This window comes from Equus caballus, chromosome 10 (assembly GCF_041296265.1).
Source record: "Equus caballus isolate H_3958 breed thoroughbred chromosome 10, TB-T2T, whole genome shotgun sequence".
In the NCBI taxonomy this organism is placed as follows: Eukaryota; Metazoa; Chordata; class Mammalia; order Perissodactyla; family Equidae; genus Equus; species Equus caballus.
In genome coordinates this window covers 72,726,407-72,741,508 of record NC_091693.1, presented here as the reverse complement: position 1 = coordinate 72,741,508, position 15,102 = coordinate 72,726,407, and the positions used below count along the sequence as shown (strand labels likewise).

The following is a 15,102-nucleotide window of genomic DNA, read 5'->3' as shown; positions in this document are numbered from 1 at the left end:
CATATTCCATCATATAAACGAACCATAATTTGTTTATCCTTACACCAATACACGTACATTTGGGCTGTTTTCAATTTTTAGTGATTATGAATAAAGCTGCCATTAATATTAACATATAGGTCTTTTTATAGACATACTTCATATTTCTTGGGTCAGTACCATATTGCTAGAAAGTATAGTAAGAAACTGCCTGTTAATGTGTCTGTACCACTTTACATTTCCATTAGCACTGTATGAGAGCTTCAGTTGCTCTGTATCTTGTCAGCACTTGGAATTGTTAGTTTTTGGATTTTAACCATTTTATAGGTGTGTGTCTTTACTGCTTGTTAATCTTGAATAGTTCCCAGGCTATCTGTGGCCCTTCACAACACTGATGTTTTTAAAGAGACTGGGAGATTTATTTTGCAGACCATCCCTCGATTTTGATTTGTCTTATTGTTTCCTCATTATTAGGTTCGGTTAAACATTTCTGGCAGGAGTCTTACATAGGTAGTGATATGTTCCTTTTAGTCACACTACATTTGAAGGCACATGTCAGTTTTCCCTTTATTGGTGAATGTCAAGTTTAATCACTAAAGGTTAAGGTAGTTGGTGTCTGCTAGAATTCTCAACAGTAAATATAACTCCCTCCTAACTCCTATGTAATTAATAAATACTCTGTAGGGTGATACTTTCAGATCGTCTGAATATCTGGTTCCCCAACAATCTTTCACCTGAAGGTTTTAGAATTCATTGATGATTCTTGCCTAAATCAATTACTATGGTGGTTGTCTTTTCTAATAGCCCTTTTGCATGTATTAGTTGGCATTCTTCTATAAAAAAGAGCCTTCCTCTTTGTATTCCAATTTTAGTAGTAGCAAAGACTTGTAGATTCTTTTTACTCAATATTTTAAAAATCTCTCCTTTCCTTATTCATTTTGATCCTCAAATAGTACCAAGTTTGGCTGGAGGGACACTTACTTCAATATATTTTAGAAGTAGAGGCAACTGAATTTTCTGATGGAGTGGATGTAGAGTATGAGATAAAAGAAGGCAAAAAATGTTGCAGGTTTTCATCTGAGAAATGGAAGATAGAAATTCCACTAACTGACAAGGGAAATACTGTTGGCAGAGCAGGATTTGGGGAAAAGAGGAGGAGTTAAGTTTTAGATATGTTAAGTTTAAAATGTCTATTAGGTACACAAATAAAGATGTTGAGTTTGGAGCTCAGAAGATTTGAGTCAAACACTGAAATCTGAAAATTACTGGCATGTGGATGATATTTAAAGTTATAAAATGGGTGAAATCAACAAGAAAGTAAGCGCAGATAAAGATGAGAAAAAGCTGAACCACACACTTTGTACTCTCAACTGTAGGAGGCAAAAGACAAGACAAGGAACTAATAAATGAAACTGAAAAGGAGCAATCATTGAGGTAGAAGCAAACCCAAAAGAGTGTAGTGGCCTGAAAACCGAGTGAAAAGAGACTGTACAGGTGGAGGGAGTGATGAGTTGTGTTAAAGCAGGCAAGAGATCAGGTAACGTCAAGACTGAGACATGATACTGTACTTTAGCAAGTTATGTAAGATGAGGTCTAAACATTGACTCCTGGATTTCACAATGTGGAGACATTTGTGTCCTTGATGAAAGTGGTTTCAGAGTAGTGACTGAGGGAAAACCATGACTGGACTGGATTCAAGAAACAATGCAAGGAGAGAAAGTGGACAATGCAAGAATAGATAAATGAGGAACTTTGGTGTAAAAGGGAGCAAAGAAATGGGATGGTGGTTAACAGGGAAACTGATAAGAGCCCCCAGGCATTAAGAAAGATTTAATATGGGAGAAATAATGGCATATTTTTATAGGAGGGAGAAGGATGTAGGAGAGAGGAAAACAATTGCTAATGTTGGAGAGATAAAGGAAATTGCTGCAGTGAAGACCCTGAACAGGGAAGACAGTAAGCTATGCAGTATACAAGCAGATGAATTAACTTTAGAAGAAGCATGGGAGGGGCCAGCCCAGTGGCATAGTAATTAAGTTCACATTCTGCTTTGGTGGTCCAGGGTTTGCAGGTTCAGATCCCACGCATGGACCTACACACTGCTCATCAAGCCATGCTGTGAGGGCACCCCACATACAAAATAGTGGAAGATTGGCAACAGATGTTAGCTCAGGGCCAATCTTCCTCACCAAAAAAAAAAAACAAAAGCAGCAGCAGCAAGGGAAAAATAATGAACAATGATAGAAAGTATGATAGATAGGTAAAAATGATGACAGGATGGCAAATGTGGTGACAATTATCTATGGAAGTTCTCTTCCGAATGCTTCAATTTTCTCAGTGAAGTAGGAACCAAAGTCATAAGCTGACAGTAAGGATGAAGGAGAAGGAAGTAGAGGTAGGAGGACAGAAGTGAAAATAAGAAACATTCTAATTGATAATCTTTCTTTTTGCCAGCTATTAAATAATGTCTATTAGCCAATATTATAAATGTGAATTGGCCCGAAATTCTGATTACAACATGACTTCTCAAGATTTATGTAACGTCTCAAAATCCTTAACATTCCATGAGGTTAATAACTTTAAAAAGGAAGCTTAGAAAAACATGGTTTAGACTATTACATAACTATAAATACATAATTTATAAATTATAAATTTATAAGTTTCAGTATCATTCAAATAATCAAATTCTCCATGAAAAACATATTACATAAATTTCAAAGGTATTATCATCAATATGAGAAAACTTGTAAAAAATGAGTTATTTATATAAGGTGCTTGTTATTACAAAATTTTAAAAATTTTTCACTGCTTGTCTATAGCTAAAGAACTCTTAAAAACCACATAATATAATTAGAACAAAACCATCTAAAAATGTAAATATTTACCGACATTCTAACAACATCTTATTGGTAAGACAATAGAACTAGATTGGGAATTTATTAATAATCCATTCCTCTAGAGCAGAATACTAGTAGATGAGGAAAAAGATATTCTAACAGATAAAAAGTACAATGAGAAAGCACAAGGCACTCCAGAATAGTTACTATTCCAATTTTACAACTAATAATGTATCTGGACGAATTACCTTAATCTTTTTGAGGGCTTCAATTTCCTATAAATGAAAAGAACTAGGCTAGAGGATCATTAAAGTCAACTCTAAGACACATAAACATCTAGTGACAGTGGTTGCCTCTGAGGACAGGAATTCATGGAGAGTGGGGGAAAGGGTAGAAGACAAACTTCCTTTTCACTGTATATCTTTTGATTTTGTATATGTGCAAATATTGTCTAGTCAATCAAGAAAATAATTACAGAAAAAAGAATAAAGTCCCTTCAATCTCTCAAAATCTATTATTAGGAGACAACAGTTTATGTAGACAGATTCCTTAATTTGTGTACTTCACTCATACCTTACTGAAGTTTGGAGGAGGGTTTTTGCCTCTACATAAATTTGAGAGGGCCCACACAGCATTTCTGGTTGTTGTAAGTCTGTTTGAATTTGTTAATAACCTGCCAAGGAAAAAAAGGGAGTTGTCACTTTACATTCATTTTTTCTTTTTAGTTATTTTCTACTATGATATAAAAATTCTCAATATATTTTATAAGGCATTCAAACTGATCTGGTAACATAGGAAAAAAGTTTTTAAAATTCATTATATTTCCAGAAACAAAAATAAACATACCACAGCTCTATTTTTAAAATTTTGATTCTATGAACAGATTCTTAAAAGACATCAAACATGTTCAAAACAAAGGGTGTTATGGGAAATTAACTTACCTATTTCTATATATTTTAAAAAGAGTATTAGATTGCATTTGTTTTGACCATGAAAAGAATATATTAAGAAAGAAGTCAGGGTCAAACTGAACGAAAATAAGATATTGAGAAGGGAAGTTGTTTTGTTTTGAACAGACTGCTTGTCTTAGTATGTTTGACCTGCAACCTGCTAGAAGTAGAGACAACCTAGGTTTAAAAAAAAAAATCCCAGTTCTGGAGTGATATTGGCAAAAATGGTGGAGAATGGAACTCCAAGGGTCCATCTCTCCCCAGAAACACTGAGAAAACTTGCAAACCCTATGAGAATCAACTTTATTGGAACTCCCAAAGATAGTCAAAAATTTACAGTAACCAAGAAAACTTTTAACCAGGAAAAGTCTGAAACATGGTAGGAGAAATTTAGGCATTTTAACTTACCCTTGCCCAGCCCCCTCTCCAGTCGGCAGCAGACAAAAAGACAACAGCCTGAGTTCCCACTGTGAGCTCCTGGTTCCAAAGGGAGCAAAGGAGACTTTGCTCTAAGGAATTGTGTTTGTCTGTTTTGACCTGCCTGGGAGTTCCCCGAAGGACTGATGCAAGGGGCTTGCCTTTGTTATGCCTAACTGGGAGCTCTCTCAGGGTGGAGAAGTGGCTACATAAAGAATGTTCCTCAAAAACACTGAAAGGCAAATGAACAAGGTGCTGAAATCTAGAGCAAATGATAATAGCTGAGGCAAACATGCTCAAAACCTGAGTGGAAAAGCCGGGGGATGAGATACTTTGAGGAATAGGGATTTGAAAAGTTCTCACACATACCAGACCATTTAGAAGGCCACACACATACCCAGGGCAAATTGGATGCGCAGAAAAAACCTGAGAAGACCTTAAGCTTTCATTCCAGCTGACCTTTAGGCTCAATGCAAGCAGAAAGTGAAGGCTAAGTCATAGTTGTTGATCTTGTTAAGCACTGAAGGAATGACCCAACCCAAAGCCAATATGTAAAGACCTAGAGAGTTTTCTCTCTCTCTCTCTCTTTTTTGGCTCCAGACATTTAAGGCAATCTCTGCCTACAAACCATTAGCTAACCACTAAGTCAAAGGACCAGAGACTTGAGAGACTGCACATGACAAAGAATACAGGCTTTAGAAAATTCATTAAAAAAAGTTTCCAAACAACTACAACAAGCAGCACTAACAAACCATGGAGGGGGGGAGAATCTGGTTTCCAAAGTTGCCATATTACAATAATCAAAAAGTCCAGTTTTCAACAAGAAATTACAAGGCATGCAAAGAAATAATAAAGTATAGCCCATTAATAGTAGAAAATATAAATTAAAAGAAACTGTCTGTGAGGAACCACAGACTTTGCATTTACTACACAAAGACTTTAATTCCACTGCCTTAAATATGCTCAAAAGAGGTAAAGAACTCATTGACAAAGAATGCAAGGAAATTAGAATGATGTATCAGCAACTAAAGAATTATTAACAAAGAAATTGAAATAAAAAGAAACTAAATTATAGAGCTTTAAAGGACAATAACTGAGAGTCTGGCCCTGTGGTGTAATGGCTAAGTTTGGCGTGCTCCACTTCGGCAGTCCGGGGTTCATGGGTTTAGATCCCAAGCGTGGAGCTACACCACTCGTCAGCCATGCTATGGTGGTGACCCACATATAAAGTGGAGGAAGACTGGCATTGACGTTAGCTCAGGGCTAATTTCCCTCAAACCAAAAAAAAAAAACAAAAGAGGAAGACTGGCAACAGATGTTACTCAGAGCTAATCTTCCTTAACAACAACAACAACAACAAAAAGTACACTAAAAAAATTTACTAGAGGGTTCAATAGCAGATTTGAGCAGGGAGAATAAATAATTAGCAAACCTGAAAACAGGTAAATTGAAATTATTCTGTCTGAGGAGCAGAAAGAAAAAGAATGATTAAGAATGAATAGAGTCTAAGAGACTTGTGGGACACCATCAAGCATATCAAATACACTTAATAGGAGTATGAAAAGGAGAAGAGAATAAGGAGCCAAAAGAATATTGGAAGAAATAAAGATTGAAACATCAATTTTGATAAAAGATATGAATCCACAAACTCAAGAAGCTAAATGAAATGCAAGTAGGAGACACTCAAAGACATCCACACCAAGACACATTATAATCAAACTATCAAAAGAAAAAGACCAAGAATCTGAAAGCAGTAAGAGAAGTGACCCATCATGTACAAGGATTCCTCATTCAGATCAACAGCTGATTCCTCATCAAAAACCATGGAGGACAGAAGGCAATGAGATTACATATTTAAAGTGCTGAAAGAAAAAACTGTCAGCCAAGAATTTTATACTGAGCAAAACTATCCTTCAAAAACGAAGAAGGAAGTAAGATTCCCAAAATAACAAAAGCTGAGGAAATCCATCACTAGTAGATCTGTTTTGTAAGAGTAACTAAAAGGAGTGCTTTAGGCTGAATTGAAAGGATAATAAATAATAACTCAAAACTAGATGAAGAAATACAGAACACTGCTAAAGAAAACTACATAGGTAAATATAAAAGGCATTGTTATCATATTTTGGCTTGTAATGTCTCTTTTTTTCTGTATGATTTAAAAGACCAGTGCATAATAAATTATAAATCTATGTTAAAGAGCACACAATGTACAATGATGCAATTTGTGACAACAACTTAAAGGGGGTGGGACAGGGATGTAGAAGAACAGAACATTTGAATAATATTGAAATTAAATTGGTATCATAAATTGGATAATTGGATCACAAAGCAAGTCTGATATATTTAAAAAGATTGAAATCATACACAGTATCTCCTTTGATGAAACTATAAATCACAAATAGAAGAAAAACTGGAAAATTCACAAACATGGAAATTAAGTAACATACTCTTAAACAACCAATGGGTCAAAAAAATCACAAGGAAATTAGAAAATACTTTGAAATAAATGAAAAAGAAAACACAACATACTAAAACTTACAGATTTGCTATATTATAAATTGAAGTGGAATTAAATTAAAAAAACAAAGCTGTCAGTATATATAAAATCTACAGTAGTAAAAGGCTTACATTTACTGAGAATCAAATGATTTAGAACCAATTAAAACTCAATCAAACAGAGTTGATAAAATCATACATTAACAGAAGTTTTATATTTACTTAAGCATTAGCTAAATGTCAACAGCAGATAATCCATAATCTTTATAAGCTAATGACAACTTTTTTCCTTGTGTCCAACTAAAGGGAGAGTATCTGGGAGCTAACTTGACATAACTTTCTTTTTATTATCTGTCTCAATTTTTTAAATGAAACTTTGAAACTTTCATTTTCAATTCTGTAATCTGACTCTTTCCTGATATGTTTATAACTAGCAATACATAGCTGGATACTGTTTTTCTCCACTAGAGCTTTATTTTTCAGTTTGATTTCTTTGGTCATGATTAAAAGCTCCTTAGAAGACTTAAAGAAATTAGACCTAAGAAATGCTTACTTACTATTTCATAAACCATTACCAACTTGAGATATTAACAAATAATATAATGACCTAGAGAAAGAGAAGTAGAAATAAAAAGAGAAACAAAGAGCTCAGTTAATCTACAAACCATATAATCAGGCCAGAAAAATCTCAAATTCAAAATTTAAAAGATGCCTCTAATACTACAAACTTCAAAATGACTCTGATATTGAACTCTAAATCAGTACTTTCTTTCATAGTTCAGTTAAACTCTCAAATACTATTGAAAATTAACTTTGGATAAGCCCAAAGTAAATGGAATTACAGTGAGTGGTTCAGTGGCCTGCACAAAGTAGGTATTCAACGTCAGTGGAATGAAATCATGCTGAGAACTCACTTCTGTCTACAGAAAGCTACTCTCTCTAAAAAAATTAAGTATCTTTTGCAAACTAGCATCTAAAAATTTATTCTTCCTACTCAACTCCTTAGCTTGGAGAGGTTGGAGAATAACACAGAAGTAAGCCTAAATAAAGATCCTCTTGGTGAATGATAGCCAAGGTAGATAAAGAAACTTATCTTTCAAATAATTCTGTCATTTCTGTAAAGGACTTTACATTATAGGGTAATTTCTGAAAAAAAAAAATGTGTAAAGTATTTGGGGAAAAAAACACTAGATAAGTCATTTTAAGTAAAACTCTAAGTTTGAAAGAAAAATCTCTTATGATCTTGTTCTCTTAGCATTTCAAAATCAAATGTAAAATCCTACCGATATCCTAAATACACCATCTGTTCATGTATTAAAGAGTCTCTGTTTTAGCAATATTTAAATTTTTATTGTATTAAAACTACTATATATCCTTGTTTTGTAGAATAATTATTTTAGCACAGTAACCATCAAGTAAGCACAAGTGATCACTGTGAGTATGGCTTAAGAGGGCATAAATGAGACAGACACGATACAATTTGAAACATTTTTTTTGTTTTACCTACTTTCTAGCTATTGCAGGCATGGTTGAACATAAGCCAAATTTAAAAACATCACTGAAGAACTTAATTGCATATGTAGAAATATAGTGGAGAACATAGTTTTGTTTTCCAAAAGTAGTATTAATTTAATTGTGATAAACTTAAAGTACTTACTCTAAAAGAGGTGGAAGTATGTCACAATTCAAAACAAAATCTCTGCACTCTGCATTGTCACCAGCAATATTACCAAGTGCCCAAACAGCCTTATAAAAATAAGAAAAAAATATGCTCTTATGACATTATCTTTTATAAGATGCTCTATGTTAAGAATGAGATTTTAGTACATAAAGAACAAAGTGATAGTTTTCGAGATGTGAAAAAAAAATGTTAGTAGGACAATAAGAAACAAAAACTTTAAAAATGCCACTTAATATTTTTAATCAAATTGAAAGAAGCCATTTAAAAAATTTTCCTTACATACTAGTGAAATGTTTAATGTGTTTAACAAAGAGCATAGTTTGTCTACACTGAATCTACACGGAGAGGCACAACCTATCTATTCACTGAATTTTCCAATTACCTATACTAGAGGTTTGTTCCTATGCCAAGAAATCACCTAATTGGGAAGGGAAGATCTGGAAAAGAAGGGAAGGAGAGACAAATCATAGAAAAGTAAGGTAAAGCTAATATGAGAATTAGTTTGGACTGATCCTTGAAAATACATTTAGAATTAGTCCAGGTTCATTGTAACTTTTAAAATAAATGGTAGTAAAAGATCAAATTATTCACTTATGAATTCCAATTAGGTGAGAAATTACACAAATTTAAATTATTTTATTATATTCTCATTTCAAATTTTTCATGTATGTACAAAATTAATGTTACTTTTTCAATTGGGAGAATTTTATTTTAATGTTTAAAATATGAGTTAACATTTTTAACATCTACTCTAGACTTGTTAATTTTTTTAAGAAAAATTTTGAAAGTAATGACTTTTTCACCCCTGTGAAGTCTAATATTCTGTTGGTGCGGATATCAATTGGTATAAATTTTGGAGGTCAACTTTGAAATATGTAATAAGAACTTTAAAAAGATTTTATCTTTTGACAAGGTAAAGTCATTTTTCCCTAATGAAATAATAAAGAGGCATATAAAGACTGATATATAATGATGTTCATCATATTATTAATAATACTAATAAGCTAGAAATAAACATAAATTGAGGAATAGATAAATTATGATACATACTTGAATGGATATTGAGATCACTAAAATTTTCTTGGAAGAATAATTAATGCGACAAGAAAAGGCTCCTAATATTAGTGCAAGAAAAATTACATAAGACTAAACGGATGAATGGAATGGTAGAAAGATCAACAGATCAATTTGCATAAAAATAATTAAAGAGCAAAATACCAAAACATCTAATTTTTTTTAAATGGTACAAATTATGTGTAATTAAATCTTCCTTCTTACAACAATTATGAAAATTTATTCACAGTTTATTTAAAAATGGTTCTATTTAAAATAATGTGATATTTTTAAAAGAAACAACAAAATAATCTATGCACATGCAAAAAAAAACGAGTCAGACTGGCCCAGGTTTAAAACCTGTTCATTCATTCACTGTGACTTTGAGTAAGTTACTAACTTTTCTGGGTCTCAGTATGCTCTTTTATAAATGGGAACAATAATTTCCATGATAGCTGAGATCACACTTATAGAGAACCCAGGATTATGCAGGAGACAGTTCATTCTTCCTTCTAATTTGATGCTGAATAGAAATGACTGCATTTTAGCAAATACAATGTACAGGCAATTTGCACAAAATGAATTTCAAATCATAATCACAATTGGTACTTTCACAAAAAAATTAAAACCTAGTAAATATAACAGTGCAAATTAGAAACTTACCTGTTCCTGAACATCTTCATGCTCTGAATTAAGAAGTTTGATGAAAATTGGAACAGCTCCAGTTTCGATCACTACCTTAGTATGTAGAAAAGTTCCAGATGCTATATTAGTTAACGCCCATGCAGCTTCAAACTAAGGAAAGATAAAAGTAGAATAAATGAAAGCACCAAAGAAATGTCAGAAAGGGGAAGAAGGGAAGGAGAGAGGGAGTAAAGACTGAGATGGACAAGTATGAAAGAAAGACGGACCTATGATTAGTAAGTTTCAATGTGAAATCAGATTTCACAGATGAAAATCCTTAAAAAAAAGGGATTCTTCAGTCTGGCAAAATAACAACTGAGAAAGAACATAATGAAAATTTACAAAATCATGAATAAAAGAGCACATTAGAATTCATAAGTAACAAAACTCCTAATCTTCACTATTAAAGAGCCAGGTGTTCTAAAGCTAGCAGTTTGAAAATAAATTAGACTACTTAATAGAGGAAAAGTATATTTATGGAACTCAGAATCATAAAAGGTACTTTTGTTTCCCTAGTGATCATCTAGTCCCACCCTCCTCATTTAAGAAACAAGAAAATCAGAAGTCCACAGATTCAGGTGCTTTGTTCAATGTCAAAGAGTTAACCATTAGTAGAGCCAGGAGTAGAACTTGTGGTATTCTTTTAAGCAGCAGAGCCTCTGGCAAGTTATTCATATTAATTCAATCAGAGTTTGAATATACTTATATATGATGAATTTATAACAGAAACAACTGAGAAAATTCAACTTGTGGCTCCCAAACAATAAACCAGAAAATTATTGAAAATGACCAACAAATCCACAGGAAAACAAGTGACTATAGCTTTAAAAATATTTGACATAAATAGCCAACTTTTCACATTAAGGCAGATATCACTATGATTAATAAAATTAAAATTCACCCAAAAGCATTACTGAAAGGCATGAAAAGTACAGTTACTATTATGTATGAGACTAAGAAAAATCTCTAAGGGAAGGATTTATATTAAAAAATAAAAAAGAGATCACATTCCTAATCAATTGCAGATAACGAAATAAACTAAAGGACAAATAAAAAGTTACTCCATAAAGTTATTCCTGGTATCCCCAGGAGAAAGCATTAGTCAAGAGTGGTCAATTCACAAGACTACAGAACAAATAATTAACAGAAAAAGAGGGACAGGAGTAAGTGGGGAACTGTGGCAAACTGGAAGAGCATGGCTATGATTTAAACAAAAAAAGCAAAAAGGAGAAAGGGAAGATAGGCCCCCAGCCTGCGGCCTCTCTATTAGTTAGATCAATGTTTTGAACTAGCGTGTTTCACATGAACTTGGGTAATATGGTATAGCATATTGCTGCCCCAAGACCATAGTGATGAATTTCATTAGGCTTTAATTACAGTTACTAATAAATGATCAAGTTCCCAATGTTCTTCTTCACTTTTTTTTAAGATTTTATTTTTTCCTTTTTCTCCCCAAAGCCCCCTGGTACATAGTTGTATATTCTTCATTGTGGGTCCTTCTAGTTGTGGCGTGTGGGACGCCGCCTCAGCGTGGCTTAGATGAGCAGTGCCATGTCCGCGCCCAGGATTCGAACCAACGAAACACTGGGCCGCCTACAGTGGAGCGCGTGAACTTAACCACTCGGCCACGGGGCCAGCCCCTCAATGTTCTTCTTGAATATACCATGCTCTCTGCACATGCTATTCTCACAACTTGAAATTAATTTTCCTCTTTTCAGCCTGCCAAACTCTAATTCATTCTCAAGACAAGCCATGCAAACTTTGTGTAGTCTTCCTCGACTTCTCCTAAACACATAAGTTGCTACATTCTCTGTGCTCACAAAGCACTTTATAGTTATGTCATAGCATTAAGCATACTATGTTATTGCAGATCTGTTTATGTGTTTGTCTTCCTCAACAAAGAGTGAAGAACTTTTGCAGAGAGTGACAATCTCTTACTCAATATCTTAACTACAATGCCTTACACAACGTATGGCTCAAACTAGCACTCAATTTTATTTACTCATATTCACTCATTTGCTCTTTCATTCATTTAGAATTAAAGAGCCAAATAATAAACTAGGTAACAGGAGGCTTCAATTTTAGTCTGGACACAGAGCTTATATATAAAGCAAAGGGACCAGATGTTATGATCTCTAGTCCTTACAGCACTAACACCTAAAGACTTTGAAAACCAATTGACAGTAAGACTAAAACATTAATGAAGTGGGCTTTTCCTCAGAGACCCTTACTGTGAATATTCCCAACAACTTTTCAGCATAAAAGTCATGATGGGTGACATTCACATGTGGAACAGATTCCTTTGCTTTTACCTAAAATGTGAGGACCTTTCCCAAATTATTCAGGTAAGTGGAACACTATTCTAAGTTGTAATTTCAACAGCTATTACTCGAATATCAGTTAACAGTTATCCATTCTGACTATACCATTGATAATTGAGCTGCAGGTCTCGTGCAATTCCTGATAAACAGATATAATTCCACCCTGCACTCTTACTTAAAATATATATAGCAATGAAAGGCAGGAAGAACAATCTATTTTTTAACAGTAAAATATTTGCAAACTTCAGTAATTTACTGTAATTTACAGTAGCCAATTATTTGGAAGAAATCTTAAAACTGTCTCTATGGTATAATTGAGAAGCAAGGCTCTTTTGGACAAACCTAACTTTCGTAACATTTTTAGTAAATTACACTAATTTGTTTTTTTTGAAAAAAATAAAATATCAATAGATAATAAAAATGTTTTAACAGGTGAAAGAGTTTATACTAAAAAGTTACAACTAGTAAACTACAAGCCAAAATAAATTTAACCATTAAATTAACATTTCAGTTTGAGGTTTTCTAAAGGCTGACAACTACAAAATTTTTATTAAAATTAGGAATGATTTTATATACTTTTCCCACAATTGTTTAATAAAATAATAGTTCCTAGAAGAAACTAACATTGCAACAACCAAGGCAAGACAGCTGGTACTACCTTTTCCTTTAGTTACCAAGTATTTACTGAAGGCTTATAATATATTCAGTTTTGTGGAAGTATGGCTTTTGCTAGAAACTTCAACCATATGTCATTTCTAGAAAGAGATTAAGAAAGAAAACTATACAACTCACTTGTAAAGTACAATTTTCATTTCTTTCAAGAAATTTCACAAATCTCTGTACAACTCCTGGCTTCTGTATAACTTGATCTATTGGTGGATTAGGTTCTAAAAATTAAAAAAGAATGAAGTTATTATACAGACACAAAAAGACAATGATCAGCTCTCTGCGTCAATTAACAGGACACACAAAATAACTCTTTCCTATGTTTTACTGACCAAGTTTATTTAAAACCCTTGGCTGGGTGCAACTGAAGAAGACAAATGTTCTCATAATTGCAATGCTTACTGCAAAGCAAATTATTTTTAATAATAATGATGAGAAATAATGATAAGAAAATTCTAAAATATTTCCTACACAAATATTTAAATTTTCTAAGTTGAAGGCTATTTAGGAGGTCACCTTCACAACATGAAATTATTTCAGTCCAACACTCAAAACACCAACTGAGGGATAAAGTTCCCACTAATTCTTTATAACACAACCCTCAGTGTCCAAGGGTGTCTCCTTCACTATCAACCATGAATTGCTTGTCTCAGCCAGATGAGGTTTTATTTTGCCAGAGTATTATTTATTATTTAGAGAATGCTATAGGACTATCTCGAACTCTTGATATATTTTCATGAAATGCAGAGGGCTTTTGAAAATCATAAAATCTCTAAGAAACTTTAAAACAAAGATATTCCAGCTACTGGCAATCTAGGGACCAAGAACTCTTTCTTCTCCCTTAGCTTCAGCAAATGTATCCTCTTGTGGGTCTCCAGTAACTTCTCTCTTGTATTCCTTTGGGTGAGTTTCCTTCCCATTATTTATTTTCTTCCTAGAACATTTACCTATTTTGCTAATTCAATTGTCACCTATTATTATCATTTGTGACAATTCACAAACTTAACTTTCATAACTGAATTCTTCTCTCCTAGATTCTAGATCGTATTTTTAACTGCCTATTGGCCACAGTTTTTTTTCACACCTTCTTTAAAATGTAGTATAACAAAGATCAAACTCATCACATCACTATGCTTATTCCTTCACTTTGTCCTGTGCCCACCATTTGAATCCACTGCTGAGTTATCTCTCCACCTACCTAGTCACACAAGAGAAATCTCATTTCCACTTTGACTCACTCTTTCCTTAATTTCTGTTTGAACATGTTACTGATCACAAATAACTCATACATAAATGTTAACATATTGTATTTATTCAGTAGAATGAATAAATGAGTGGTAACCATCAAACATCTGCACAAATCCTGCTTGTTTGATATAAGAAAACCTTATTATTAAGCTTTAAGTAGGCTTAAATCTTAGAAATAATGTTCTCAGTTGTTAAGAAAAGTTTACTTAGGAATGGACTTACTTCTTTCTTTTCTTCTTTTTTCTACAAATTTGCTATCCTAACTTGATCAAAATTAGAGATTTCTGCCAGGTTAGTAAAGGTATACCCATAAAGTTTTATTTGGGTGTTCTAAATGAAATGCCTGGATTCTTCAAAATGCAAATTCCAGAGCCTAGCTTAAACTGTTGTTATAGTTATAAAATACCAACAGGATAAAACAATATGTATTATTAATGCTTTTACTCTCCACCTTTAAAAACATCAAAACAAAATTATAAAGTTGTAGTTACCACCTTCACCTTCTAGTTCTTTCTTTTTCAAAAAGAAAATTCTAAATCTACTATCCTCTTTTTATTTTTAAGGGACAAAAATTTTGTCTTGTTCTTTTTATTTGAGGGGAGAGACAGAAGAGATTGAGAGAAGGAAGTAAATGCAGGATTTTCTGGTTAGAGGATGAGAAGTGGGTAGCGAGACCGTCAGCTGTATCTATAAATGTAGATAGATACATATAGATAGAGATATGATATATACATAGACTTAAGAACGCAAATAAGGTTTCTTCCTGGAGA

General features: G+C 33.2%; 1 protein-coding gene across 2 annotated transcripts in view; it reads right to left on the bottom strand.

The window, feature by feature from the left end:
- KPNA5 (karyopherin subunit alpha 5) overlaps positions 1-15,102 on the bottom strand; it is a 42,626-nt gene that overhangs the window by 19,533 nt on the left and 7,991 nt on the right. For both annotated transcript variants that reach the window (XM_001504139.6, XM_023650969.2), the window contains 4 exons: positions 13,211-13,305; positions 10,077-10,208; positions 8,337-8,425; positions 3,390-3,489 (listed from right to left, as the gene is read on the bottom strand). In XM_001504139.6, coding sequence (XP_001504189.4) covers positions 3,390-3,489; positions 8,337-8,425; positions 10,077-10,208; positions 13,211-13,305 — 416 coding nt within the window. The remainder of the gene's footprint in view (positions 1-3,389; positions 3,490-8,336; positions 8,426-10,076; positions 10,209-13,210; positions 13,306-15,102) is intronic.